This window comes from Necator americanus, chromosome I (genome assembly GCF_031761385.1).
Source record: "Necator americanus strain Aroian chromosome I, whole genome shotgun sequence".
Lineage (NCBI taxonomy): Eukaryota > Metazoa > Nematoda > Chromadorea > Rhabditida > Ancylostomatidae > Necator > Necator americanus.
The window spans coordinates 25,727,368-25,755,293 of NC_087371.1; the positions used below are offsets into that span (position 1 = coordinate 25,727,368).

Sequence of the window (27,926 nt, forward strand, 5' to 3'; positions counted from 1 at the left end):
GTGGAGCTGTGCAATGGGCAACATGAATTAGCTATCGAGAAGGACCAGCGACTAGCCTAATGGGGTTTAAATATAGCATACTCCTGCTTGTAGTACAAATACACATATTGGTAACCATTGATGTTAATGTTAACATTTACAGATATATCATGTAACATTAAAACCGTAGAAAAGAGAATGGTTTACGACCGTGATGATAAAATGAAGTATACGAACCTATAACTATAAATTTACACTGTCTTATTGTGTACAGTAAAACTACATTTTAGAGCATTGTAAGCACGTATTTGCAAAAAAAAAAACAACAAATAATTCTAACACAACTCTTTTTCTTCAAGAAAAAAAAATTAAATGTCGAAGCTTTTGTCACCGCTGTGATGTGACTTCGTCCCATCATTCCATATCAAGAGAATTTCCTGAAAGCAAATAACGGAGAAATATCAACTGAAAAAAAATTGACTGGTTGTTTTACCTTGTCCTTTAAATTTGCTAGTTCAACCTGCGAAAGGCGATCTTCGATGAGAGCTACCCAATTAACACTATCGTCAGGAGGCAATATTTTGAAAATGCTTTGAAGCTGAAAGAATATTACGTTCCTGTTTATATTCAACGTTTTGGAAATAATACCACTTACACTACGATACGCGAAATTTCGGTTAAGGAACGTGATATCACGGATAATCCGCAGGCGAGCTTTTTGCTCAGCAGTAAGCAATTTCATTGATGACCCGGAAGTACATTCGTCCTACAAAAGAGTATTTCCAATCCCTTCATTTCGGAAAAGGTTCTTCTTGAATTTATTTAAATATTTCTTCGAGAAAAGGCAGGATATTATGGTGGAATTATCCTGATTGCAGCTCAGAGCCACAACTATATTCTGACAACTGAACAAAAACAAGCAATATCCAGTGACGCATTTTCCTGTTAGCGAGGACTACAAAAAAATTCATTACTATGAAACGTGGATTTGAAATATGAAGATGAAGATATGGAATGTGAAATATGATTTGGAAAGACTGCAGCAGACTAATTATCAATCCATTTCATATACGTCTTGGTACACTATAACGCTGCTCCCAGTAGCATCGCATTTCAGCGACCAATAGAACCAAAAATTTGAGATATGAAGTAGAGCACATTCACCTGAGAAGCTCTAACGTTTTGAGTCTTATCGTTGCGAAAACTCTGACGAGAACTAAAAAAGGACGCAATACAAAATGTATGACCTCAGGATTAAAAACAGAGTAAGTGTACTCCAACCTGCTGCGGAAACTACAGGATGGGTCACCCTCGTTTCTCGAATAGGATTGACCGGGTTCATGAATCGTATTGAGAAGCGGTGTACTGTAATCCCTAGAAATGACTATAGAACTAATAAACAAAAAATAAATAAAAATCCCTTCAGAATCCCTACATGTACGGAGATCGAAATCCACCACTGTCGCGTCTCTCGTTATAGTAGAATCCATCATTTCCTTGCGCATATTGGGCGGTGTTATAATTATTTTTAGTGTGCCTTTCACTGAGATGAGGATCAGATTGCCGCGAAGGTGTTAGTCCACCTCTATCATTATAAGGTGCATAGAGCTGTTCAGTTCTCCCTATATATCTCGGTATATCGTTGCGACAGGAGCTTTTATTTAAAGGATCATTGCGAAAGGAGCCTTCATTCCTGATATCGTCACGATAGGAGTTTTCATTTCTTGCCCAACGTTTATCATAATCCCACGTATTTCCACTGTATGTGTCATTACAGTGGGCGCTGTCGTTTTTGGGCTGACTGGTTCTGGTGTCACGGCTGTTCCCAATGTATCTTTCGTTGTCGTACGCGTGGCCTTCGTGTCTGTGCTGAGTTTGGTTATCTCCACGTCTACTTCCACCGTACGTGTCGTTTCGATGCCACTCATCTCGGGCTCGATTCTGATTGCTGTCGCGTATATCTTCACAGTATTCTCCATGCCTCGCATTATAATGGCGATTAGTAACAGGAGAAAGTGGGCGATTTATTCCCCCATAAGTGTTTGTTTGATTGCGCACCGGATCTGCATACGTTGACTCACCACCTACGCGTTTATCGCTTGAAGAATGCTGAGCATTACTCCAGTTATTTCGGGGATAAACATAATCAGAAATGGGATTTCCCAAGGCTGTAGATGAACGTTGAGCACTCCGACTGGAACGTAAATCGTTAGCAGTACGGGTACGAATGCAATTTTCGGCGACAGGACGATCAAATACAGAAGTTATGGGACTTTCATGATATGATTGTTGCATGGATGAATACTCTCCTGGATGAGTTCGAGGTGCACTCGCAACGTTACTAGAATTAAATCTAGTTGGCTGTTCGTTAGACGATAAAGTGGTAGGTAAACCTTGTTCTCCATGATCGTCGACAAACCTGAAATAACAAAAAGTATAGCAAGTGAAGAATATTCGAAATATTGGACAGTGAATCATCGAGACTAAACTCTTATGATTTCCACAAAGAATAGGTCACTTGTGGGTAAAGAAATAGCAGCGTGACCTACTTTACTATTTCGTTACTGGTCTACATATTCTGGATTTTTAATATTATCGCTACTTTTGACGAACAAAACATTTTCGGAGAGGAAAAGACTATATAACGGCACATATAGTCGGGTCAAAACGACATGAAGTACGGTGCAATTACAAGTGTAAGCGGTTGTGCTCGAAGCGGTGCGGTGAAAAAAGAGATTGGGATCGAGGTGTGTCCATTTACAGTGAGCAAGGTGTCAGCAAGGATCCCCGTAGATCCTAACCGTTAGGCTCCACCGCACCGCTTCGAGCGCAGCTGCTTACTCAAATGCACCGTGCCTCGTTTTGACCCTGCTATATGTTGAGACTTAGATGAAAAATACGTCAGAATTACAGAATGTTACTACTTATTTTCATGTGAGCGAGGCCAGTGGTAAGATTCCATCACTACGTATACGAGGTCACTGGTATGATAGTGACCAAGATTAAAGGTAGCATACCACGAATCTGGTGTGATACGGATTTCAGGTGGAGTATCCGTATCGTGGAGCGTTGCGATAGATGGCGTCGTACAAAACAGCATTCTGGAGGCAGCTGTTTTCAGTGATGCAGGGGAGATGAGCGGAACTACCTCCGTCTCCATAATCTACGACCCCGTATACGGATACTTCACTTGAAATCTGCACCACCTCAGATTCGTGGTATGCTATGTTTAATGGAACTCTCTATAGTCGATAAATTGGTGGTTTGCTTGGGAGGATGGGGACACTGATACATCGACTGGTCATTGTACAGACTCCAAACGGGTTCGAAACCCTCTACGAAACTGAATTGAAGTGTAACGCGTCAACATCTAGAATGAAATGATCAATGCTGAGCATTTCGCATAAGTAACTACAACACTATTGTAGCTGTAGAGACGAAGATTTCCACTCACAAATTTCTATTGTTAGAAACCTATGCCAACCCAGTATTACCCCACTTTTCGCGCTTTCTTGACATTACTGAGAAAACTACTCATAATTTGACATTGAAAGACCTAATAGGAAAAATTCTAAACTTGAAAGGAACCTTGGTTCGTGAGATGACCACATTCCAAACTCCTTGTTCTCATGCCTCTGAAAGAACCAAAAAGCAATCAACAAAATCAGTTTTCAGTAAATAACAGAAGAGATACTTGCTGTTTTCCTTGGCTTCTTACACGTTCGTACAAATTGTTTGGTATGTTTTTCTGTTCACCTTCCTCTTCGTCACTGCTTCGACCCTAAATAAGTAACTTCTCTTTGTGAACAGAAAGAAATGTAAGGACGGTTGACATGGAGTAGTTGTGCACTTGGATACTACGTCAAATCGAAACACATGAACATATGCGTAAAAAGTGTTGTATCGTGGTGACGCATCGCGTCCCCGTTGAACGCGTGCGTTTCCCCTCTTCAGAGAGCGGGACAACCTCCTCCAAGCTCTTTTCCTTCTCTTTTCTACAGGTTTTTTTTTTCGGGTAATAGTTCGTAGGTAGTACCATTACAAGATTATTTCCCAACAGTTCTGGCGTTTGTTTCGTTCCTAAATCACTTTTAGGATCATAGTTAGTATGAATTTAATTTCTGCCCCATTTTTCGTTATTTTGAACGATTAGGATAGTTCATAGTGGTACTACTATGAAAACCCATTTTTCGCCAATTTAAAGGCATCACTCCACGAATCCGGGATAGTGCGGATTTCAGGTGAAGAGTCCCTATGCGGGGTCGTAGATTGTGGAGAGGAGGATGATTCCGTCCATTTCTTCGTAATTGCCATAAAAACGGCCCGGAAGATGCGGAGCATGCACAAGGCTGGCGCGCTCCAATCGAATTTGATGAAGAAAATAGCGCGCCGAAACGCTCGAAGCCGTATCTTCCGGGCCGTTTTCTACGGAAATTAGGAAGAAATGGACGGAATCGCCCTTCTCTCCATAATCTACGACTCTGTAAAGGCATAACCCACCTGAAATCCGCACCACCCCAAATCTCGTGGGGTGATGCCTCTAATGGTTTATTCTGATGACAAGCCATCACCTTGAAGAATTCAGTCTGAGAGAACTAGATGCCTCACCATTCGTGTAATTGTGCATGGTTGACGTTCTTCTAACACAATTTTTGGATTTCACCACAAAGTATAAAGGATAAGATGCACGACGCTGATCAATTTCTGTGAGGATGCATCTATGCGTTCAACTTTATTTCAGAATTGTTTAAAGTTTGTGAACGCGTGTACAGGATTATGATGACTTGCAGGGAACATCCGAGGTGCCAAATCAGTGTTTCTGTTCTCCCACCCCAATCCTGTCCTAATTTATCGATACCGGAAGGATGAAAAAGGTTGACTTGCACTAGGACTGATTCGAACCACCGATCGATCGTGCACCCACAACGAAACTTATTACCAACTACGTCACACCTGCGCCTTCTGCACTTTACTACAATTGCAAAAAAAAAAACGCTAATAATGCGCAGTTGTGGAAGAAATGGAGGAGAAATTCCTAGAAACCAAAGTCGTAGAAGTGTCCTAATAGGCGCATTCAAAAGCTATCCCCACGATAATTTCAGCCATGGATAGCTAGATGATTATTCACGTTTATATCTTTGCACCCTAAAGGATAAACATTTATAGTGGTCCTCAAAAAAAAAAAACATACCTTAGTAACGCTGACTGAGTTCTTGCATGATGCAAATGCAGACAAGTGCCGTACATTTGAGGAAGAAGGCTTCTGTGACTGAGGATTAACATAGTCATTTGCTGCTCTTGTAGTACTGCCAAGGTCCTCAGCTGGAGAAGAACATTCCTGTTGAAGGTTGTGTTTCACTTGCGCTGGCATACCTTCCTCACCAATTTCCCAGGGATTACGGAAAGGTTTTACAGTATCCTCCATACGTGACAGCTGCATATAACACATGCGAGTGAAAAAACTTTGGGAAGCGAGATACACCATTTCTTACCTCTTCTCTAAGACGTGGTTTTGTAGATTCCAAGCTATGATTTAGCAAGGAAACTTTAGATGTAGGTTTTACAGGTTGGTCAGATTTCTGCTTAGAAATGACTGGCGCCGCAGTGTCAGTGTTGCCTGGGGCATGTGATGCTTCCTTAAATAAAATTAGATGATCGAATTTTAATATTGCTGAAGAAGTTTGCAAAAACCAAAATGGCAGTTGTACAGTTAGTATTCCTTCTGGCGTCTCCTAAATGTCACGAAAATGCCATCAACTCATGCTGAGAAGCGATATCAAATGCAAAGATAGAGGTGTCAAAATTTTGGCCTTCGCACCCTAAAGGATGAAGGATAAAGAGTCCGCCGTTAATCATTCCATTAGAGATGCGCCAACGCATTCACTTCAATTCAGAATCGTTTGAGGTTAACGAATGCGTCTCTAGTTTATACAATGACTTGCAGGGGCTAATGATGTATTAAATCAGTGTTTTTCCAAAACGTGTTCCGGGATTACAATCTAGATATTTTTTTAATGTCGACTGCTGTCTTTTTCATTTAAGAGAAGCACTGCTTTTGAAGCGAAGCAACCTTATGTGATTTAATTTCTAGAAGATCGGGATAATCAGAAAAACAGCTACTATTACTAGAATCAGAACGACATGAAGCACGGTATAGCTGTGTAAGCGGTTGGCTTGAAGAGGTGCGGAGGAGAGTAGCGGTTAGGATCGAGTGAGAACCCTTGCTACTACTGTTTATTTCTGCAGTTCTCAATGGTTCCACCCAAGTCAAGCGTTCGATAGGATTTTCTCATCAGAGGAGGGGGGTCATAATGTGAGGGGATTGTAAGAGGAGTCGTAAGGGAGTGTGCGGTGGGAAGTAGTGAATGATGATGCATGATACCCACGACAAAATAATACGTAGCATTAAGTAATTAATTATACCATTACAAAATATTACAGTAAACAATATTAAATTATTACATAAATTACATAATATTATATTTAGTTTCAGGCGTAGGACGGTATGGAAGCCCCAACATTTTGTTTTGAATACATATAACTTGTTGACAATGTAAGAATGAGACCTCGTAGGTTCGACAAACGGGTGAGTCAAATTTTTGCAAACGAGTTAGAAACTTGTAACCTCTTTTAAAAGATGGACGATTTAGTTTTACGTGTTTTGCAACAGTTCAAAAGTAAATTTAATAGAAATTTAATGACCAAAAAAGCTCAGATTCTGTGCACATTGTTAGGTTTAGGAGATAGTGAATAACTTTGTCATAAAAGACCAAAAACGAATTTTAGGTAGTTTCTCAGAGATGAACATTTGCCCTTTTGAAAAATAGTCATATCGCTGTTTTTCCCACCTACTAGTCTTTTTGGAATTTTGATGGGACAAAATTTTAAATTTTCGGAGTTTTTTTTTTTGGAATTGTCCTGTCTAGATTTTGAAAGAACCGGGGGAACGGAAAAAGAAAATTTTGCGCATAATGGCTTCCTTAGTCTCTCTATCCGAACATATGGGTGATTTTTTAATACGCCGACGCATTTTTCTGGCGTGGGAAAAGATGCCAAAATTCCAATTTTCGCTCGCGCGCCGAACTGTGCGTGATCTTGGAAAAAATTCAATAACTCAGACTCAGAAATTAGGGCGAAGCAAATCATCTCTTAGTATTTTGTAGCCGAGGATTTCCTCTATTTGATGCTCCATCATCCGATTTCCAGGACTCGCAATTTTTCCAAATTTTTGATGGAACAGAGATGGGAAAGATGCCACTTTTCCCATCTCTGCCCCATCAAAATTCCAAAAAGACTAAGTGGGAAAAACACCGATATGACCTATTTTAGGGCTTCTCTGAAAAAGTACCTAAAAGTCTTCATTTGGTCCTCTTATAACGAAATTATTTGGGATCTTCCAAACGTAACAATGTGCACAGAATCTAAGCTTTTTGGTAATTAAATTCCACTAAATCCACTTCTAAACTGCTGAACACTATGTAAAATTAAGTTCATCTTTTAAAAGTGGTTCCAAGTTTCTAACTCTTTTGCCAAAATTTTACTCAGCGAGATGTCGAACCTGCATCGTCCCAGTGTGATACTGTAATGTATTGGAACAGAAGCAGAATGTTGATTTTTTTTTTCTTTTTTTCGTCGTTCTTCTGTAATTCAACCTATGCACCTGACTCTTCTCTTTCTTCGCCGTATTATCCCCTCTAATCAGTATTTAGAGATATTTCATAGATTTAAGAATAAAAACAGAATATAATAGAGGCGCATTTGACGTATTTTGGAATAAAAATAGAGGCGTAATCGAGAGGGCAGTGTTCCATCACCACGTTTGACCGTGGTTCCATCTCGATTTCAACCGCTCTCTCCAACGCGCCGCTGTAGCTGCTCACGCAACTGCACCGTGCTTCATTTCGTTTTGACCCGACTATACGTATGCGTTCTTTGTGCAACAATTATTTTCCCGCAAAATTATATCTCACCAAAGAAAGGTTAGTATCTCTTTTATAATCACCTGACATCTGAGCTACTTGAGAAGGAATGAACTATATAGGAGGATTCACGGAGCTAGCAAAAACTTTTCATCGAGAACAAAACTGCATGTAGTAAAGCGATGCTTAAAACTTGAACAGAGCACACAGCACAGTCTTCGTCGTTGCATATTCAGTCTACTAAAATGTTTTATGTGTGTTGCCACAGGAACAACAACGCAGGAAATCGGCTAGTAAAAATTGGCTAGTAAAAATCGGCAAAGAACGTTGTGGCATGTAATGTAATATAGTATGTAAAAGTGGTGAAGGGATATCGAATAGTGTGATGCACACAGTGCGATTTTTTGATGACGTTATTTCTTACGTTAGCTTTTCTCACATTAGAGACTTGCCTCAACAATACCAACAGTTTCTACAAATGCAACAAAGTGGAGACCCTTGTTTCCGTGTGGTTCGGCAATAAACACGCGATCTTTCCACAATCAACTGATATGGATACAATCCAGATTAACACCATTGTTCTCTCGGTGCAGTGTTGCCAAAGATGTTTCACAAAGACCACTTCATTTCTCTAAGTAGCAAAATGAGCCTAGTATATCTTGCAGAACCTCATACAGAACGACTCCTGGAAACCATGATCCGCTTGTTCATGGTTTCCATTATTAAACGCGATTAATGATCGAAGCCATTAATACTAAGTTTACTCTGGAATTTGTAAATTCTAATACTATTCGAATAGCACAGAAGAGAGAGAAGAGCACAGAGAAGAGCACAAAAATTTCATTTCTGATAAACATCGAAATTACCTGCTGCAACACGCTAAAAAAATAAACGCAGTGGAGAAAATCATTCAAGGAGAGGAAACGAAGGGAATGTCATGACCCTATATTTCTTGCAGTGTAGGATTTCAGTTTTTTTTTTTTTGTGATGGATATCCTGAGAAAAATTTTCCTATGCTATACAAAATAATGTATAACAGTGATTGAAACAAATTACCGATACGGGAACACTAGTGTCTTACAATGTGAGTGTTGAGACGAAAAGAAAATCAACAAAGTAACAAAGAAAAAAATAGGGAAGGGAATTGGAAATGGAGAAAGAATTGCATCCCACATTCAGATAATCATTGGAACTTAATTAACAATCACAGAAAAGAAGTTCTCAAAACAGGAAGATCTGAGAAAGGTGTGATGCCTTTATGAATGAAAAAATCGACCATAAAAACTTACTTCTAGCAGAAAAGAAGTTTCTAGGTTAAGGGTGAAACTTTTCTCATGAGGAATTCCAAAAAATAGAAAAAAAATCATGGGACTGGGAGAAGAGAAAGATGTCGGTCTTCACGAACACTCATATTCTTAGATTCTTTCAGTCTATTCAGCTTATTTATGAAAATCCTTGAAAGATATAACATTGCTCCCTCTGGTGATACACAAATGGCTCCGACGAAACGGTATGCAATATCTCAATTTTAGTAAAAAGCCCTGAACTATCATTACATGAGGGAAAAAAGCAATTGAATTTTCTTTCGCTGGGAACAAAGTTCTGCTTAGTCTAATTCCGATCATAGGTACGATAGAGAAGACCCGGACCCTCCTCAAGTAAGGCGGGTATAGCTCATGAGGTGCAGCTCAAGTGGTGAGGATCTCTCAGAAAAGTGAAGGGGACCCCTTCCATAGATGCGATAGTCGGAGCCGATGCTTCGATCCCACGGTTGGCAAAAGAACCCTTTTACTTTTGGACAATTGGCGAAAGGACCGCCTTCACTTTTGGATGGTTAACGAAAGGATCCCCTCACTTGAGCTGCACCTCATGAGCTAGACCCCCTCCACACTTGAGGAGGGTACGGCTCCTCCTTATGGTATGTATGACACCTTCGCCAACCCTCCTGGAGTGAAAGGGGTTCTTTCTCCGATCGCCGAAAAGTGAGGTTGCGATAATCGGAGCACCGGCTCCGACTATCGCAACTATGCTTCAGTCGCATTATTTACAAGCAATCGACGCAGGTATTCCCTTTTCAAAAGATATCCATCGTACGGACTTCTCTTTTCTGATATTGATTGCGTTTCAAGGGCAACATATCACGAAATGGACGATATCGAGATCTCTAAGCGAATAGATAGGTATAGAAGTGTAGCTCACGAATATGAGCGTGATAACGCTCAATTCTCCTAGTAATCCAAAAAAAAAGTTCGGAGAACAAGATAACAAAAGAAGCTTCGTTGCACTGGTGTTCCACTAGTATAAGCACTACCAACGCTTTTTCTCTTTTTTTTTCTGCAGTACTCGGCGGAATTGAGGGTGATCGCACTCACAGTCGTAAACTACACTTCTGTCAGTATCCACTCGTGGAGAGATCCCAACGTTGTCTATTCTGTGGTATGTTGAATTTGAACACGACCATGAAATATATGTGTTCCGATTTTTCTACATATTCTTTTCTCCTTTACTTCCTTTCTAAGGAGGCTGTCGCAAGTTCTTGGTTACAGCTTGAAGGCAACGTATCACTAAACTAACGTGGTACGGAATCCCCAGGGAAAACGTAGAGTTGGGGTTGTAGATTACGGAAAAGAGCGTGGCTCCGCTCAGTTCCCCTAGCCTTTTTAATTCCTGAAAAAAAAACAGCGTGGGAACCGCTTTAGTTCCTACGATGTATTTTAGAGCGCATATGTTTGTAATACGCTGCAGTCGCCTCAGCAGCCTATTCATTGGTTCTACTTGAAAAGGTTGGTGAGGAGGTTTCATTAATCTCCAACTGCTCTCTCTTCAATTGGCAGCGGCAGCGTACCACGAAATTGTTTCAAAAAGTTTTGAAAAGTTTCACAATTACCTTCTGATCCAATTCATCGTCGGTGTAGACGCCTGTCTCATTCGAAGACTGCTCTGATTCTGAGTGAAATTCGGAAGTCTCGCCAATGTTTGCAGAAGTAGGGATGTACTGCGGCTCATTTGTGTTGGCAGTTGGTTGCTGAAACAATACTACTGTCAGTGTTTTTACACGAAGATAAACAAATATGGCATGTTGTTCAAAAAATTAATTGAAATTGTACTTGATATATAGAATTAACCGGCCAAATTCTAACAGAGAGAATATCTGTCCAACTAAAGCATTTGTGTTTAAAAAATAGCTGGTTCTAGGGCTCTTGTGAGGACTGTGCTGCATTTGGCGATGACAATACAAACGAATGCATACCGCAATAATTTGACATAGAGTAAGACAACGTTATTATTATATTGTGCATAACCTATTGTTCCTCCATTATTATCCCATTATTATTCCAATAACTGACTTCAAAAGGGTGGAATCCCCTCAAAGCTGCATAATACCTTCACAGATAAGGAAAGAGTTTTCATTTTGATCACCTTAACTGCGGTTGCTCTTCGAACTGTATCAGGAAAATGATAATACTTAATTTGCTCAATAGTTGTTTCTTGTGCCTTTTTCGCCTTATAACGTCTGTCTCTCGATGATTCATTCTCTAACTTGCTTTATGGCGCTGCATGGCGGCCGATTTGTAGTTCTTAGCCTCGCAGCTGCAAAAAAAAGAGAGATTCATTTGGATAAAGATCTTTAAGTCCGATGGAAAGTTTCTCTGTAATAGCATGTCCAGAACATAATAACAGTCTACTCTGCAGTCACTGTACTGTATAAATGGCCACAGAAAGCTCATTTTACCATTTTTCGTGTTCTTCACTTCTAAATATTGTTTTTCCTTTTGCTCGCTCTTTTTTCTATTCCATGTAACTCTTGCCATTAGTGTTGCTACTGTTACATTGGTTTGATTACCCAAGCTTGAGGGAGTGCCAAAGAAAGTTGCTAAGCATACCTCGTGGCACATCGAACGAGGCAGTCAACCGCCTAAGTCCAACACAAGTATCCAATTCAAGTAATCAATACAGAGTGATACACACACGTACACTGAACAGTAGTTCCTCCGTTTGTCCCGATCGCGAGCGAAAGTCATCAAGTGGTTCATCCGTTCTCAAGGAGCACCAAATGTTTATTGGAGAACTTTGTGAAAAGGTCTGACCAGCAGTTCTACTGTAGTGCGTCTAATATCGTACCTATCAGTCACAAGTCTGGTCTGCTCCAAGTGTTATCATTGAAATGCATAACGTGCTCGGCCTTTAATTTGCTTTCCTTGGCAAATGCATCGACAACTGAGGAACGGTAAAGAGGGTTCTCGCAGATTCTCCGCGAATGTCTCCGAGACATTACGTGCCCAGTGGATATGCCATTGGATACGCTGACATATCTCGATGAGGTCATGCTCCAGTTGCTTATGGAGACGCAGACAACCGCCTTCTGGCCACTACACACTTGCAAACAACTACACACTTATGAGGACCTAATAAATTGAAGAACAATAGTAGGTACATATTTGGTATTTAATAATAGAAGCTTAGACAGCCAAAACTTATAAAAACTTATAAGAGGACTGAGATCAGAGGATATGTCAAAAAAATTAAAAAAATAATTAAGGGGGGGGGGGGGGGGGGGGGAAATGGGGTGCAGCCGATGTGGTGCCAGCACGATCCCGCTACCTGTCCGCCATGTCCATCCTTATGCTCCGCCCACCCCTTCCTCTTAAGACGCGCATGATATTTCTACTTGGATATCCTGACAAAACGAGCTTATAAGGAAATGAAATGATAAGAAATGAGCTCCACTATGAGAAATCCGTTTGTTAATGAAGATTGCTCGGTAAAGATAACGATATGTATCGGCGAATAACTAGGGCAGAACTTGAATACAAATCTTTACTCGTACAAGAAGGTAGTAGGTAACTATTAGAATATATTTTTGAAAGTAATTTTTTCCGTTATTTCAGTCCACATTTTCTCATGTTTAGAAGAAAAGGTTTTGTCTAGAAACAATCGTTGACCCGCGATCATACGGCGTCCTGTCAAGAAATATAGGAAAATCCAGGAATACTGTGTGCCTGCAAGACGGTTTTCGCACTTGCCAGGACGATTGATAGCATCAATATCACTCGAAGACCAATAAAACAAACTAACATAAACTAATATTACTTACTGTATTCTACTAATATTACATAGCACTTGGAAAATAAAGCGAGTACGAATGGGATTTCGAAAACAAATAAAACCAAGCTCTGAACTCTTCAAGTTCTGAATCCGATAAGAAATAAACTATCTCACATCATCCCATGCACACTTTCCCCATCTACGCGGATTGCAATGGTCATTATCGCATTCTGGAGTTCATGTACATTTGACCAATTAGCCTAGACTCAGCTGCGGAAAGTAGATGGACGGGGCGTTCTGCATGCGTAGCGGAAATGTCCGCTGTCGCTGCCGACCGCAGCGCAGACCAATTATCGACGCACACAACTCAGAAGGAGATATTCTGACAACCGCTTTGGGTACCTCCTGATGCGCACCCCGAACTTAGAGATAACGATAAGCCTCATCCTCGTTACTTTTCAAAGTTGGAATGTTCCATTTTTACTGAAACTTTTCATATACGTAATTTTGAGCTATTAGATGCACCTTCCTCTCTTATTTTACACGAACATTTCTCTCGGTTCTGGTATAGTTACCAATTTAAGGTCAATTCACGTCAAAAAATTCCAGTGGATGTGTCTGATTCTTCAGAACAATTTTGTAGCTCGTGAATCAGCGTGGTGTTGCAGCGTATGATGTCTATTAGTAGATAAGCAGAGTTAGCTATTTAAGTAGCAACGAAGGTAAAGCTCTTTCTCGCACCATCGCTAATTGCTCTCCCAAAGGATGATCGGGGCATGCTCGAAAATCTGCCGGGACCTTCTTTACACGCACCCTCGGCAACTGTAGTTTTTTTTTTTTTGACGTAGGACAGAACTTTGAATCCCCTACCTCGGGTGCGTGTAAAGAGGGTCCCGGAGGATTTTTTTTTTTTGGTAACTGTACCAGAACCAAGAGAAATCCTCGTGTAAAATAAGAGAGGAAAAAGCATCTAACAGCTCAAAATTACGTACATGAAAAGTTTCGGTAAAAATGGAACATTCCAACTTTGAAAAGTAACGAAGATGAGGCTTATCGTTATCTCTAAGTTCGAAGCTTTTTCATAGCCTAATTTATTTCCGGACAGATAGGCCCTCTGATCTCTGACCTCTTATAAGAAAAGATTTAATTTGATAAGATTTCTAGGCTTTCTAAGACCTAAAGGTAAGATCTAAGCAAAACTCGCTCCCGTTCTAGAATACCTGAGAAAATGGCATGTAAATGTAAATGGCGTGTGAAAATGGCAACCTCTAACTAAATTGTTCTTCAATTTATTCGGTCCTTATAAGTGTGTAATTATTTGCGTCTCTGTGGCCAGAAGACGGTTGTCTGCGTCTCTATAAGCGACTGGGGCGTGACCTCATCGAGATATGTCAGCCTATCCAATGGCATATCCACTGGACACGTAATCTCTCGGAGATATTAGCGGAGAATCTGCCGGGACCCTCTTTACCGTTCCCCTCCTACCTCAAGTGTGTAAAGCAGGATACAGCTAGCATCACTCTTTCAATTGAGCGTTCAATGACGCTGATCGATTCAACAGTCTCTCTAGCAGTCTTCATTTTAAAAGAATAAAAAAAATGTTTTTCTTTTCGAAAATACTAGCAAACTACTGTTAATGTCTGATTTCCACTCTTCATCACTGTCTTTAAAAATCACCCGGCCGCCATCTCGCCTGTGGTCCCGTTGTTCGTCTGGAACGGGTACCAGTAATACTTCCATTTGACCCGATCGCATGTAAGGGTTGCCCAGTGGTTCTCTTCTCGTGAGGAGCATAATATCTTTCTTTGAAGGATTTCGTGAAGACGTCCGACTATTGGGGTGGGCAGTTTCCTACATTGCGTTTGATATAGCGTGGTATTCAGTCGCTCACAGCTATAGTCCAGCAATGATCGTTGAAACGAATCAAATGCTCTTTCCACTCATTTTAAGTTTTTTTTTTTTGGCATTTACGGCAGCATATCTTGAATCGTTGGTGTAAGGCTTAACTTTAAATCCCGTCTCTTACTTGCGTGAGGTGGGGTATACCTACATCACTCAACAGATCTACGATGATGGCCGCATTTTTCCTGCTGGTCATTGCCCTGATTTCTGAGACATAGGTCAAAGTAGGACGCATGGTGATGTTAAAGAGGTGAACAGGGGCAAGGTATTCCTGGTCTTCTTCACTACATCCTCGGCGCTCTTACACGATTCTCAAGCTGCTCGTTTCCTGCTGCCCAGGTCGGGGGTCTAGTTTTTCTCATGTACATTTTGCGACCCAGACAAATAGTTAAATTCGGAGTTGCTACTACCGTTGTGCATAAATGGGGCTAGCGAGCTTCATCCGCCTCTCATGAAAATCGTATTTCGCAGATTCAGCTAAAACCGATGTTTCCACATGCTACTTTCTCGTCCAGTATTACTTCCAATTGATTGAAGTTATCAGAACAACATCACAAGCAAAGCGCATATTAGCTTTCCAATTCGTCCCATTCCAGCTTTCGCACTGCCTTCTTGAGTGCGGCCGCATATATTTTTTGCTGAAATTGTATAACCCTCTCGGACCCCACTATTCACGTTCATAATAATGTTTTTGTAGAACGGCTAAAACCTCGGTTATGAAGTTGCTGTACAACTCTCAAAGTACTTTTATGTGCTCAGTAGGAGGGACGCCTTAGTTGTCTGAGAGTTCCATAACCGTGATTCCTCTAAAATCCGATACACCACATCGGTAAGGAATCGCACGACACTTCGCACAATCGCATAGGATCAAACCCAAACATCTGGCAACCTGTCGTTGACCCTTATCAACATCTTGGGAAGGCTGTTGGCAATTTACTGCCTAAATTCAAAACATTCTAACCAGAAAAACCCAGCCAATCCGTAGTGTCGTATAAGAAAGGGGATCCACAAGATATCAGCAACTATAGTCCAATCTACTTATGACATCCGGAGCTCCTTAAAAACGGTGATCCCAAGCACAATTGAAAGAAAACCGAATGATGTACAAAAGTGTGGGCATTCACGGTTCCAGGAAAAAAATCAGCGACTACGTATTTTGTTTCAAAATTCATCGAGTTGTTAGGAGAATAAAAGATTCCGTGACTTTCCATATTCACTCATTTGTAAAGAGCAGCGATTCAGTTGAACGATCTAAGGATCGTTGGATAACCAATACATTTTTAAGCAGTGCATATCTTTTGTGAATCAGATAGCAATCTTACTAACAGAATTCGAGGAGAGAATTTTGACTTAGTGATACAATCCTCTTCAGAAATATACAGTTCCAATTTCGAGATCGTAATGATAATCAGATTCGAGTTATATCGGAGGAGTTGAGGGGAGTTAGTCACATCATTTCGGTTCGCCAAATACATTGTTCTTATAATACCAAACATCAGCAAGGTTAGTCAAGGGTCCCTTAAGTCCCACTCACACCCAAAGAAGTGAATATATTTGTATACCTCAGCTAGGCATACCTAAATCGAGAACAGAACATTGTGAACCGTTTGACCTCAAAACTGAGCAGGAAGAAAAGAGCAACTTGTGAAGTGGTTGAGAGCTTCGAAAATGCAGCAAAGGAGACCCGGAACAATAAGTTCCGCGCTCCACCTCTCCACCGCTCATTTTTTTTCCTTAAAAAAAAACCCCTTTTTTCCGCGCAACACCAAAACCTTAAACCCCAAAAAGAGAACCGAAAGGGGAAAAAAAAAAAAAAATGAGATATAAACGGAAATCGGGTGTTCTTTTATGAAAATTACACTATTTTTTGTTTCTGCTGTACCAACGGAAAGCAGTAGGCAACTGCAACGAGTGGGAAACATTATCAGACCCTAATTAATTCAATCTAAGTCCAATATAGATATAGGTGTCACACAGCGTATAGTATCTTCAACAGGTTCTTTTTGCTCGTTTTGTTCCTGCTCGACCCATGACAAGGTTGCACTTCTATTGCAATCCTGCAATCTTGCAGTGCTGCCTTCAAGCTGAATTTTTTCAACAAGAAATAAATAGCGATATTCTTTCTCTGACTCTGAGCTACTTTTCGATATCTTTCAAGTGGAAAGTTTCCAACCGTCGTTACCCTTAACCCGTAGTCGTTCATGTTGTACCTAATACTGTTAGCTATGTTTTAACCCGTACACAAGTTCCTTGTAGTTTGTAAGTACTGCGAATAGTAGTTGCAAGAAATAGCTGCAAAACATCTCACAGTTTTTGGTAGGACTTCCTCACTATTCCAGCTCGGGAGATTGTGGGTTTGCAATTTCGCTGACGTAGCGAATGGAGAAGAAGCCGAATCAGGAAATATTGAAGTGATGGTCTGAAATCGTATGAATCGACAGTTATAGTCTAACAAGTCAGAAGGAAAAAATCTTCGCACCCAACTAATTTGAGCATTAACAAAACGAATCGAAGGTGAAAAGAATAGACACTCAAGGAGACCCCACGAATACCTGACTTTTTTTTTGTTATTAAGTGGTAAACTAATTCGATTCTTCCGCCACTGGAAGGTGTCGAGGGAAAGAAAGCATATCTTTTGAAGTCCAGGAATTTCTGAGATCCATTCAGTAACATGTTACAAATGTGTGCGGTAGAGAAACTGAGAATTGTTTGCAATGAGTTTTTTTTTTCGAAATACGTTTCCTCATTAAACAGCTCTCTGAAAACCACAGCCGAAAAGCACCTCTTATCATCCTAAGTGTATGTTGGATGGATGTCCTAACAGTGATCTCCAGAGGGATGCCGCGAAATAACATGTGAAGCACTCATACAGCTCCCTTCGTTCAGTGTACTCAATTCACGCGCCGTCAAACAATCAATTGTTCGATGAAATGCAGCGTGCAGTTCTGAACTTTCACATTAACATTCACAAAGAAGCGCTAACATGGTTGACAGAATTGCCTTGAACCATACCACGTCGTAAATCATCTTGAAACGTAGGATATTCTTATTCTTTCCTATATCTTAACAAACAAACGAAAACGGAAGAAATCATTCCGCATAGGCCTCATGATTTTTTCTTCAAAACACGTTTTCTCTAGGGAGCAGAAAAAGCTTATAATGAATTTTCTGCCCAATATAATGGATTATAAAAATGAGGCTTGCCACTTTTTTTTTACTTTTGACTGTGCGTTTTACCACTCGATCATGAACCCAGGATAAATAAACTGCAATTCTTGCCTTAGAACTTACAATGCCAAAAGTAAAGCGGACAAGACAGCCGATCAAGCCCTTGGTGGTGGATCCTGACAAGGATACTTTAGGGAATAAATGAACATCCCTTGTGATCTGTGAGTAATTTTTCTTCTTGCATTCCTATCTCGGTTTTGAAAAGAAAAATCGTAATGATAAAAATACAGTCTTTTTAATCATGATATCGCAAGCAGGTCTTCCAAAAACGGTCATGAAAGTTCAGGAACCAATAATGATCAACAATTTAGTTTCTAGATTAAAAAAAGTCTTGTGTGAGAAACATTTTTCATCACCTCCCTTTCCAAAACCGAAGGTGCCCAGCAATGGGATTTCAGTAGTCCTGCCTAGTGTAGAAAAATCTGAAGTTAACCGTGGGAGTAGAAGCATAGAACTTACTTAACATTCGACTGAATAATTATAAAGGAAGCAATGTGAAAGTGATGACAATATCGAGATATTCTCACACTCTGAGTCTGACGCTGTCTTAGAGGGATCACATTTGCCATCTCATTCACTGCATTGTTCTGCTCATGCCTACGCTCTTCCTTGAATTTCTTTCTTCCTGTCTGCTCTTGAGGAGGAGCCCTCGCCGCATCAGCAGCTTTCTTCAACTCTTCGTCGTCATATAACGCTAAATGGTATTTTCTAGAGAGAATCATCATAAGCACTAAACAAGGATTAATACATACCTATGTTGTCACCGAATCCTACACTTAGGCGCCCGGTACTTTGTTCATTATGACAATTGATCTTGTAGAATATTGGCATAGACAATGCCTTCGTTATTGTGCTTCGACCTGTCCAGTTTTTGATCACCTGAGCTATTTGGCGTAATTTGGAATGAAAAGAGCTAAATGTAATTTCTAAAAAAAGAAAGAATATCTACGTCGCCATTCAAAGTGGGATGGGTGAACTGCATTCCATATTTAGTCTTGTAGATTTCCATGAGCTTCCTATCCTCGCTGTCCTCGTTAGTGAACATTTCTTGGTACCTCTTTTGAACAGACTGCCAATCAACCTTAAAAGGTATACTTCTGAAAGCACTCACATTCTCTTCACTTTAATTCTTTTATTTCCTTATGTCACACTTATATTGTAAAAAGATGTTCCTCGGAATTGGACATGTGATAATGCATTAACCACAACGCAAAGAAATTTTTGAAGGAATCCATAGAATCCGGCATACGCTACAATCACCTTCCTGTTAATGGTGAATGCTTGCTCTAGGCATTTCGTTTTCACCATAGGATCATTTACAATCCTATAAATATGTGCAAGTATGAGTTCCTACGTAATAATAACCGTATTTAAACAACTCGACATCTAGAGAGAATACAATAAAAGGCTAGTAAAAAAGACCCAACATACAAAAACTTAAATACAACTTACAAAAGTCTGCTAAAACGCTGTGAATTTCAATTTCAGAAAGACTGCGGCTCTCTTAAAACAGACATCGAAAACACAGATCAAAGAACTCTAAAGCCTTCATAGAACCAACCAGAACAAAAACTGAATCATAGAAAATTAGCAGTAAAGATTACCTGATATTATATAACAGGACTGAAAGAGCCGAAAATAAGCTAAAAAGGCCACAATTTATACTGCCAAACTGATAACGATATATGGTCAAGATTCCTTGATCAACTTTAATGACTGTCTTAGAAAGCTATTAGCTTCATTTCATACTGTTTTTAAAAAAGGAACAACATACAAAACAGCTACTATGTCGATATATAAGTATTTTTATTTAAAAGAATGATGGCTCCTAAAACAACCAACCCATCGACAGGCTGGTTTCAGAATTCTTTAGTCAATTAACATGTGAAGCCTTGTACAATTGAATAGTTTACTATCAAAGCGTATCTACATAACAGATATACGCACTAAAAGACATAAATAATTCGTTAAATAAGTTTAAATTTGAAATATAAATCTAAGTACGCAACCCAACCTCCTTCTTAAACCGTTTCGTAGCCTATTAAAAACAAAAGTCCGTAGTTGACGTATAAAACAAGAACTCAAAATGCTAAGAAAGAAAAGCCAAATACTAAAACTAAACTCTCACCAACAGAAAACCGATCTCTATATCTATACAGAATTATAAGATATTATAAACAAAACTGCTAAAGGAATAACTATAACATAAAATAAGAAATTCAAACGTATTTATAAATAACTCTTTAAATTGTAAAGAAAAAAAAGTAGAAAATAGAATGCTCGAACTTTTTAGATCGTAAACTTCTGAAAACTCAAACTCCAGAATGGCTGCGATTAAAGAAAGTGACATGCCGAAAATGCAAAGACAACCTACAGATGATTACCGAAGAGACCATATTTGAAACGAAAGTCCGACCAAAACAGATAAGACGTTATACTTTAGAAACTACGAACCTACTACTACAGAAAGAAAGAACATTAAATAATCTTCATAAATAAATAAACAAATAAATGAGTTCCATGTAGTTATTAGTCAAAGAATGGTTGAAATACATCCACTCTAATCTTTCAAGCTGAAGAATATTGTTGACATTCTTTTCACAATGCAATACATCGCTAAGTCTATCTACTAGTGGAAGAACCCAGCATCGAAAACATTCCTCGTCTTCAACCGAAAAACTGAATACCGCCTTTACCATTATTACTGATCCTAAGCAGATTTATATGTCAAGTAGCTTCGTCAAAATTTGATTATGAGATTCCGAGAGACACATTTCCCAAAACACATTAATCGTAACTGCTCAAATATAGAGTTAAGGCGTGAAAGAGGCTGCGCATACAAGTCTAACTATTACTTGCAAGTGGTGCCGCCATAGGTGTGATAGAGGGAGCATCCTCTTCAGGTGAAGGGACCTAGCTCATGGGGCGCAGCTCAAGCAGTAAGGATCCCTTCGCCAATCGTCCAAAAGTGAAGGTGGTCCTTTCGCCAACCGTTAAAAAGTGGATTTTCGGATCACCGGCTCCGAATATTACATTTTAGGGAGAATTACGTGGTGGAGAAGTCTGCATCAAAGTCGCAGAGATGCGCCTCTGCGGGATCGCAGAGAACTCAAAATCTGGTTTGTAACTGCTCACGCATCTACGAGAACCGCAGAAGACTGTAGCAAGGGTGTCTTTTATGATGGGCTCGGCATATTGATGAGATATCAAACTAGCAGGCAGTAAATGTCGGAACTGATGCGAATGCAAAGATAGGAATTGAACAACAATCCAATATGCTTAAAACTTGGTACTATCCCATAAAGCAAACACCGAGTAAAAAGTCGTCTGGTGGACTTTTGCAAGCAGATACACCACATCATTTCATTCACGTTTAAAGACATCACCCCACGAATCTGTGGTGGACCGGGTTTTCAGGCAGATAATACCTACACGGGGTAGTGGATTGTGGGGAAGAGGGTGATTCCGTTCATCGAAAAAAAGTCGACAACCCATTCGGACGAATCGCAGGTAGGGCGGGCCGCAAGGGTTGCGCATTGCAACAGAAGCCATCGTAAGAAACAACGTCCCCAAGACGTCCATCTATACTGCTACAGGGAGAGATGAGCGGAATCACCCTCTTCCCCACAATCTACGATCCCGCATAGGCATTACCCGCTAGTGACCTGTACCACCCCAGATCCGTGCGCACTGCAACAGAAGCCGTCGTAAGAAACAACGCCTTTAAGATGAATCATCGACGTCACAACCTTACACGTCATCACCTTTTGTGGTAAATGACCACAACTCCTCTAACGAAGGAGAACAGTACAAGGGAAAGATGACGACTGATGAGCTTCAGCTCGGTTATGTTCTCACAAGGAACATCCTCTTGTCAGGCATCCGAAAATTTAGAGCTGTCTGGAACTTTGCATTCGGTTCCGAAAACCTCTCATTTCTCAGCTTGATGGTACGGTTGCAGAAAAGGGATCGTGATGTTCAACAGCGACTGAAGCTCGACTTTGCAGGTCTGAAAAGCGATGTAGAAGACGGAAGTTCCATCAACGGGTGTCGATCAATATTGGAGTATGGACGTAGAACAGAGCCGACGCTCTCTTTCATTAAATGTATTCAATAAAAAAGAAGAAAACGCCCCGTTTTCAAGGCAGAAAAAGACAGTTCGTTTTTGCATCTGTAGATATAAGATCCACGTACATCTTTGTATGTGTCCCCGCAGCACTGGCGATCTGAGCTGAGGAAAGAGTTGGGTCAGCTGGCAGAAATCCGATTCTTAGAAGCTAAAGTCTTTCAGGAGTTGTTCTACCAACAGAAGAGATAACCATTAACGAAGAGGCAAAAAATTCTTTTCTTAGTACTACGACTATGAAGGATGTCTATCGTGCACGATTACACAAACAAAAAAAGAGGGCCAAATCAAATTCTCATCACGAATTAGGATCTCAAAAGTCCAAAAAGAATGAAAAAAGAGAAACACAAGGTTAAAAGTTGAGTCGTGTATTACTGTATTTGAGCAGAACAAAGATTGTTATAGATCTTTATTCTGGCTAGCGGTTTGGCGTCGCCTCCTTCTTCATAGCCTGGAATATCAAAGACACGTACAATCCGTCCATTCAAACGCCTCGTCACCCAACCCAACCCGACTTAACAAACAGATTGCTCAAAAACAACATCAGAGAACCAGACCACGCTGGCACTCACCTTGATAGCCGTAATGCTGTGACGATAGCTGATCACCGGTTGTTAGAGAGTTACTTCATTAGTATTAACAAATAACGATGCCCCTTGTCCACTGACCCAGTGAGTCGGAACTTGGTTTTGAAAGGCGAAAGCTTGTTGCTCATAAAGACGCATTCTTCTTTACGACTTACGAGTGGACTTTTGCCTTTTATGTAAAGTTTCAAATGTTTTTTTTTTATTTTTTATCTTCGCGCCAAAATTCTTAACTCCGGATATCTCGCAATCCCCTAGCTTTCCATTTGCACAAACGATACAGCTAGGTGTCCCACAAAGCCTTTCATGGGCACGTATGGGGGCTAGCTGCTTCTTTAGGTTCTCAGGTGATATGACATGTTCCATATTCTGAACGAGTCTTGGAAAGAGCGGCAAGTTTTTCGGAACACTCTTAACAGCGAAAAGTGGAAAGAGACAAGTGCACACCCTCAGCGAGATCGCAACGCGTCAACCCAATACAATACGTTCCACTGCAGCTGTAGTTCTCCTTTCTAAACCCGTCGAAAAAAGCATGCTGTATCACTCGCCTGTCCGTCCGACTTCCAAAATTTTGACATAATGAACATAAAAACTTTCTCGGAGTCACCTTCGTATCTACATTCGCAACTGAATTCTTTAAAAATTCTAGATAGATCTCATTCTGATCTTTTCAAGAAGGACTGATTGCCACCATCTACATAAAAGTAGAGTCACTTATTTTAGTCTGATAAGATAGAAAATATAAAATAATCGAGAAAACACGAACAAAGCCAGATGAAGAGAGTCCCTGGTGACGTCTTTCGCTCTCTATGAGTTCCAAAAGAAAGTTGCACACCTAAATAAAGGTGAAGTAAATAAAGTTCACCAAAAAAAAAATAGAACGGAAACCAAGAAATTTAACAAGCAACAAACCACTTTAGCTTTATATACTGCTGCTGGAGTGTTACATTCTTTCTCTTTCCTTTTCTTTGTTTGTCCTTCTCTAAGGAAAATAATGACTAATAGAGGAAGATTTAGGAAGAAAGGAGAATTTGAGCAATATCGCATTTTGGTAGAAAGGAATTACATTTAAAAAAAGAAACATACCGCAGCCGCAGCGCACGTCCACCCCGTAGAATTCTTTCGAACAAAGGTTTTATAGATGCTGAGGGTATAGGTTTAAACTTCGCCTTCTCGTCCATCTCAACTATTTCCTTAAACAGCGGAAGCTGGAAGAGGCTCGCCTGGAACATACAGAGATAAAATATAGTAACTCTAACGTCTAAGAGCTCGCAGTTGTTTCATCATTACATTACGAAGCTGATAGACGAACTATTTTGATGAAAAGGGCATGTCTATTCAGAAAACACCACCGAATTAAAGAACTGTTACAGATAAACCCAAAGAGATCGCATCAATAACACACACTGCATAACAACGCATGCGTTCCCATTCAACAGTTCCTCACAAGCAACCTTTATTTTGAAAAAAAAAAAAACCCACATTGTTTCCTCGAAAATACTAACAAAGTACTGTTAATCTCTAATTCTCTTTTTTCGTCATTGTCCTTAAAGATTTGTCGCCTGCATCACCATAGCACTGTTTTACTTCCTTAGAATATACTAATTCCCATCCTTCCTTCCGTGTCTCTGTCTTCGGTCGAAGCATTTGTTATTGCCACTCACCTCTGTAGTTCGCCATGGTCCTACCTCGATTCCAGAAGCTGTCTCCGCCGCACCACTTCGAGCGCAGCTGTCCATGCTTCATGTCGTTTTGACCCGACTATATTTAAGTTTGAAATACGCTAGTGCTCAAATGTTGTCCCGCAAGTTTTATTGCACAGCCCATCCTGATATTCCACTAAAGCAATTTATGACCGGACCAAGTTCACGAAATTTTCACGAAAAAAAAAGTTCACGGAACGCGTAGTTCAATCTCTCTTGCAGCACAGCGGTTTTCTCAATGAAACATCACACCTACTCCTTTGTTTGTTTAAACTATCTCAAATAACTGTGTGTCAATCAGTTTTCTCATGAGCTTCTTAGGATTCTATACTATTTTTTTTCTGAAAAAAGGAAGAACATACTAAGTTCTTTTCGATCCTGTCAGACACCGCCTTGTCGTAATTCGTGGCTGTTCTGCCAACAGTTAAAAAGTCCAAATATTGACACGAAACTTCCCTAGAACAAATAGGCTACTGAAAGGGTTGTTAATGATGTAAAAAGAGCCAACAAGAATGATTACCGCATGTTCATATTAACCAGCTCTGCACATATACTCCCATCGTCTTCTATCTGTTTTGGGCAACATAACATTGCGCACACAAGATGCATCTTCAGCTGCTCCTAAATTCAATACTTTGATTCATTTTCAGTACTAATTTTTGGGACACAGAGAATAGGTACCTTATCTTCTCGATCGCATTTCCAGTATGGTATATTCAAAGAAGCTATGTAATGTTCATTGGGAATTATGGCCTAGAAAAAGGAGAGATCATATATTTTCCAATTCCTTTTTGAAAGGTACCAGTCATTTATGGACATACAGTCAACAGCCACGTTTACTCTGCATGGTTCTAGAGCGTGATGTGTGGCCGCAGTGATCTCTTCTCATTTCCCAGCGAATCTCATCCATTGACAAGTATTACCAGTAAATGGGACCCCCCTCCATCCTCCCCCAAGGGGCATAATGAGGATCTCATCCCATCTCATCTGGTTATCTCTATGACTGTACGAAGCCTACCAATCCCGTCAACTGTAACCGCAATCAGAGGAAATGCCACCTCATATTCATGTTCAGCTCCCTTTACCGCACATGCCGCGTATTTTGAGACACAACGTTCTCGATTAGGGACCACATAGCGACCTAGTGTTAAAAGTTCGTGTTCCACTTCCGATGCCTTTTTGCCACTTGTTCGTATTCGAAAAATTCAACGTAGGCATCTGCGGAGAAGGGCAGTCACATTAAGTAGGGCATAAGGTGGTCAAGAAGCAAAGTGGACTCAAACCAACATGAAACTCGGAGCAGTTGCGTAATTGGCTTCCTTCGAAACAGAGCAGTGAAGCTAGCGGTTGGGATTGAGGCGGGACCATTATGAACCGCAGCGAGTAGCGCTAGCAAAGGTACCCTCCAATCCTAATCGCTGCGTTCCACCGCACCTCTTCAAGCGCAGCCGCTCACGCAACTTAACCGAGATTCAGGTCGTTTTCACTTCTCTTGCGTTCAGTTAGACTGACGCCTATTTCGCAGCTCTTACGATGTGCTGTCTGGATTGAAAAAAAAAACAAACAAAAGTGCATGCTGACAGGCTAACATTGAAACATTGTAAACAAAATAAAAGTATAGATAGATGATACGTCCGAAGAACCACAGCTGAACCTCTTCATTATATTCTAAAGGCTAACTAAAAGCCAGATTTTATTAAACGCGCCACCATATGTCTAGAACCATAACACTGTGATTCAGGAAATCTTATATTGTTCTACTTGAAATCTCCAAGCCATGCATTGTTTCTGAAAACGTATCTCGAAAAAAGAAGATCCTATCCTACTCCTACACTTTGTCGGACACATTGATTCTCTGCACAAAATAGAAGTACGTGAAGAGATAAAACGTTGTAGAAAGCAGAAAGGAGAACTAACTGGAGGCTTACTCCTTTGAAATGCAAATACAAGCAACTCATTCATCTAAACAGTCTCCTCAGTCACTCAACGGTAAGGAAATCGAAAAAATTCACTTATCATCGTTTGTCGAAAACAACGTATCACTCTACCATATGTCGTTTCCGACAAACGTTATTGGATTGATATGAAGTGGCTTTTACCTCCTTATTTTCTCTTTCCCGATGATGTGTTCAACTTGCCTTATTCGTGCAAAACAACTAGCCGATTCAATTCGCTTTTCGCTCCTCCCTCTCTATTCGTGCTTTCCACAAAGTTGAAAATCGAAGGCAAAAGTGGCAGGACGGGCATCATCTGGTGCGGTTTTCGTGGGTATCCCTTCCCCGTGCCCAAACTCAGTCGGCATCGAATGTACATGAAAAAAAAAACCCAGCCAACTGCTGACGTGAGATCACACGTCAGCAGTTGGCTGGGTTTTTTTTTTATGATTGAGTGGTATCATACGAGGGTGAAACTACAAGGACAACTTTGAGCGGGTATCGGACCGCAAAAACAACTCCGATATGTTCGTCGAAAACACACAGAACAGCGATTCTGAATTTCTAGTCAGACAGTATAAAATAAATCTCGTAGCCCCTGTCGATTATATTTGAACAAGTTGCAGTTAATTCAAAGATGAAATATAAACATGCAGTATGCTTCTGTGGAGCGGAAAATGAAGTAAAAATGAGAAAAGTAGCTGGGATGAGAACGAACATGTTCAACTTTGTCAGCAAAGACGTACCGCAGTTACTAGGGACAATATACAGGCACTTACGGGAACTTATAGTATGTCGGCAACCGTCGGCTGTACTTGTGTATCTTGGCTTAGATTTACCCGGGTTAATGTTACTCCCATACGTCTTCTTTAGCCACATTCATTCCCCCTAAGCCCCAAAACAAGCCGCCGGTCTACGATAACGTGTCAGCTCGTGGTTATTGGTGTGTAGTCGAGACAAAACGACCTAAATTCGGCGTAGTTGTGTAAGCGGCCACACTTGAAGCGTTACGGAGAAGCGCACAAGTTAGGCTCCAGCGGTCACCTGTACGAGCATTACTCGATGCTGCAGTTTGCGATACTTCTGGCTCGAGCTCACCCCCTAGGGCTAACGCGACGCTTCGAGCGCATTAGCACCGAGGTCCATGTCGTTTTGATCCGACTATAACCATACTGCACGAGGTTTGAAGAGATTGTGAGACTATAGAAGCCATACCACCGGACACAACTGGCAAACGCACGAGAAGTATTGTTACAATCCACAAACCCTCATCAGTGAGCAACGTCTTATAGAACCCAACTCGCAAAACACCCCTCTTTGGAATTCTGATTCAGAGACTATGAAATAATGCTCTGATTGTCGAAACCACATAGTGAAAGAAGAAATAGAACGCGAAACAACGCACCTCCATCTCCCATAAAAACAGAAATTTGATTTTCTTCCTCTGTGGACGCGTTAAGTTGCTCTTCTGTTGACAGAAAACGGTGGTCAATGAACTTCTCCTT

At 40.5% G+C, this 27,926-nt stretch overlaps 1 protein-coding gene across 4 annotated transcripts; it reads right to left on the minus strand.

Annotated features, from left to right (window-relative positions):
- Positions 1-347: 347 nt before the first annotated feature.
- RB195_006864 (uncharacterized protein) lies at positions 348-27,832 on the minus strand (the record flags this gene model as incomplete). 4 transcript variants are annotated; one of them, XM_064180189.1, is made up of 25 exons in its annotated part: positions 348-416; positions 473-577; positions 635-745; positions 1,144-1,195; positions 1,261-1,353; positions 1,415-2,088; positions 2,253-2,320; positions 2,373-2,398; positions 3,568-3,614; positions 3,674-3,760; positions 5,171-5,301; positions 5,362-5,413; positions 5,472-5,615; positions 10,786-10,923; positions 17,155-17,265; positions 18,602-18,768; positions 18,827-18,953; positions 19,024-19,155; positions 23,551-23,619; positions 23,697-23,766; positions 23,871-24,007; positions 24,850-24,943; positions 25,008-25,108; positions 25,169-25,240; positions 27,827-27,832. In XM_064180189.1, the coding sequence occupies 25 exons, from the start codon at positions 27,830-27,832 to the stop codon at positions 348-350; spliced, it is 2,883 nt and encodes a 960-aa protein (XP_064037079.1). The 4 variants fall into 4 exon arrangements, with proteins under 4 accessions (XP_064037079.1, XP_064037080.1, XP_064037081.1 ...); XM_064180191.1 differs by having other exon boundaries at positions 1,261-1,344; positions 5,353-5,413; XM_064180190.1 differs by having other exon boundaries at positions 5,353-5,413.
- Positions 27,833-27,926: the final 94 nt, after the last annotated feature.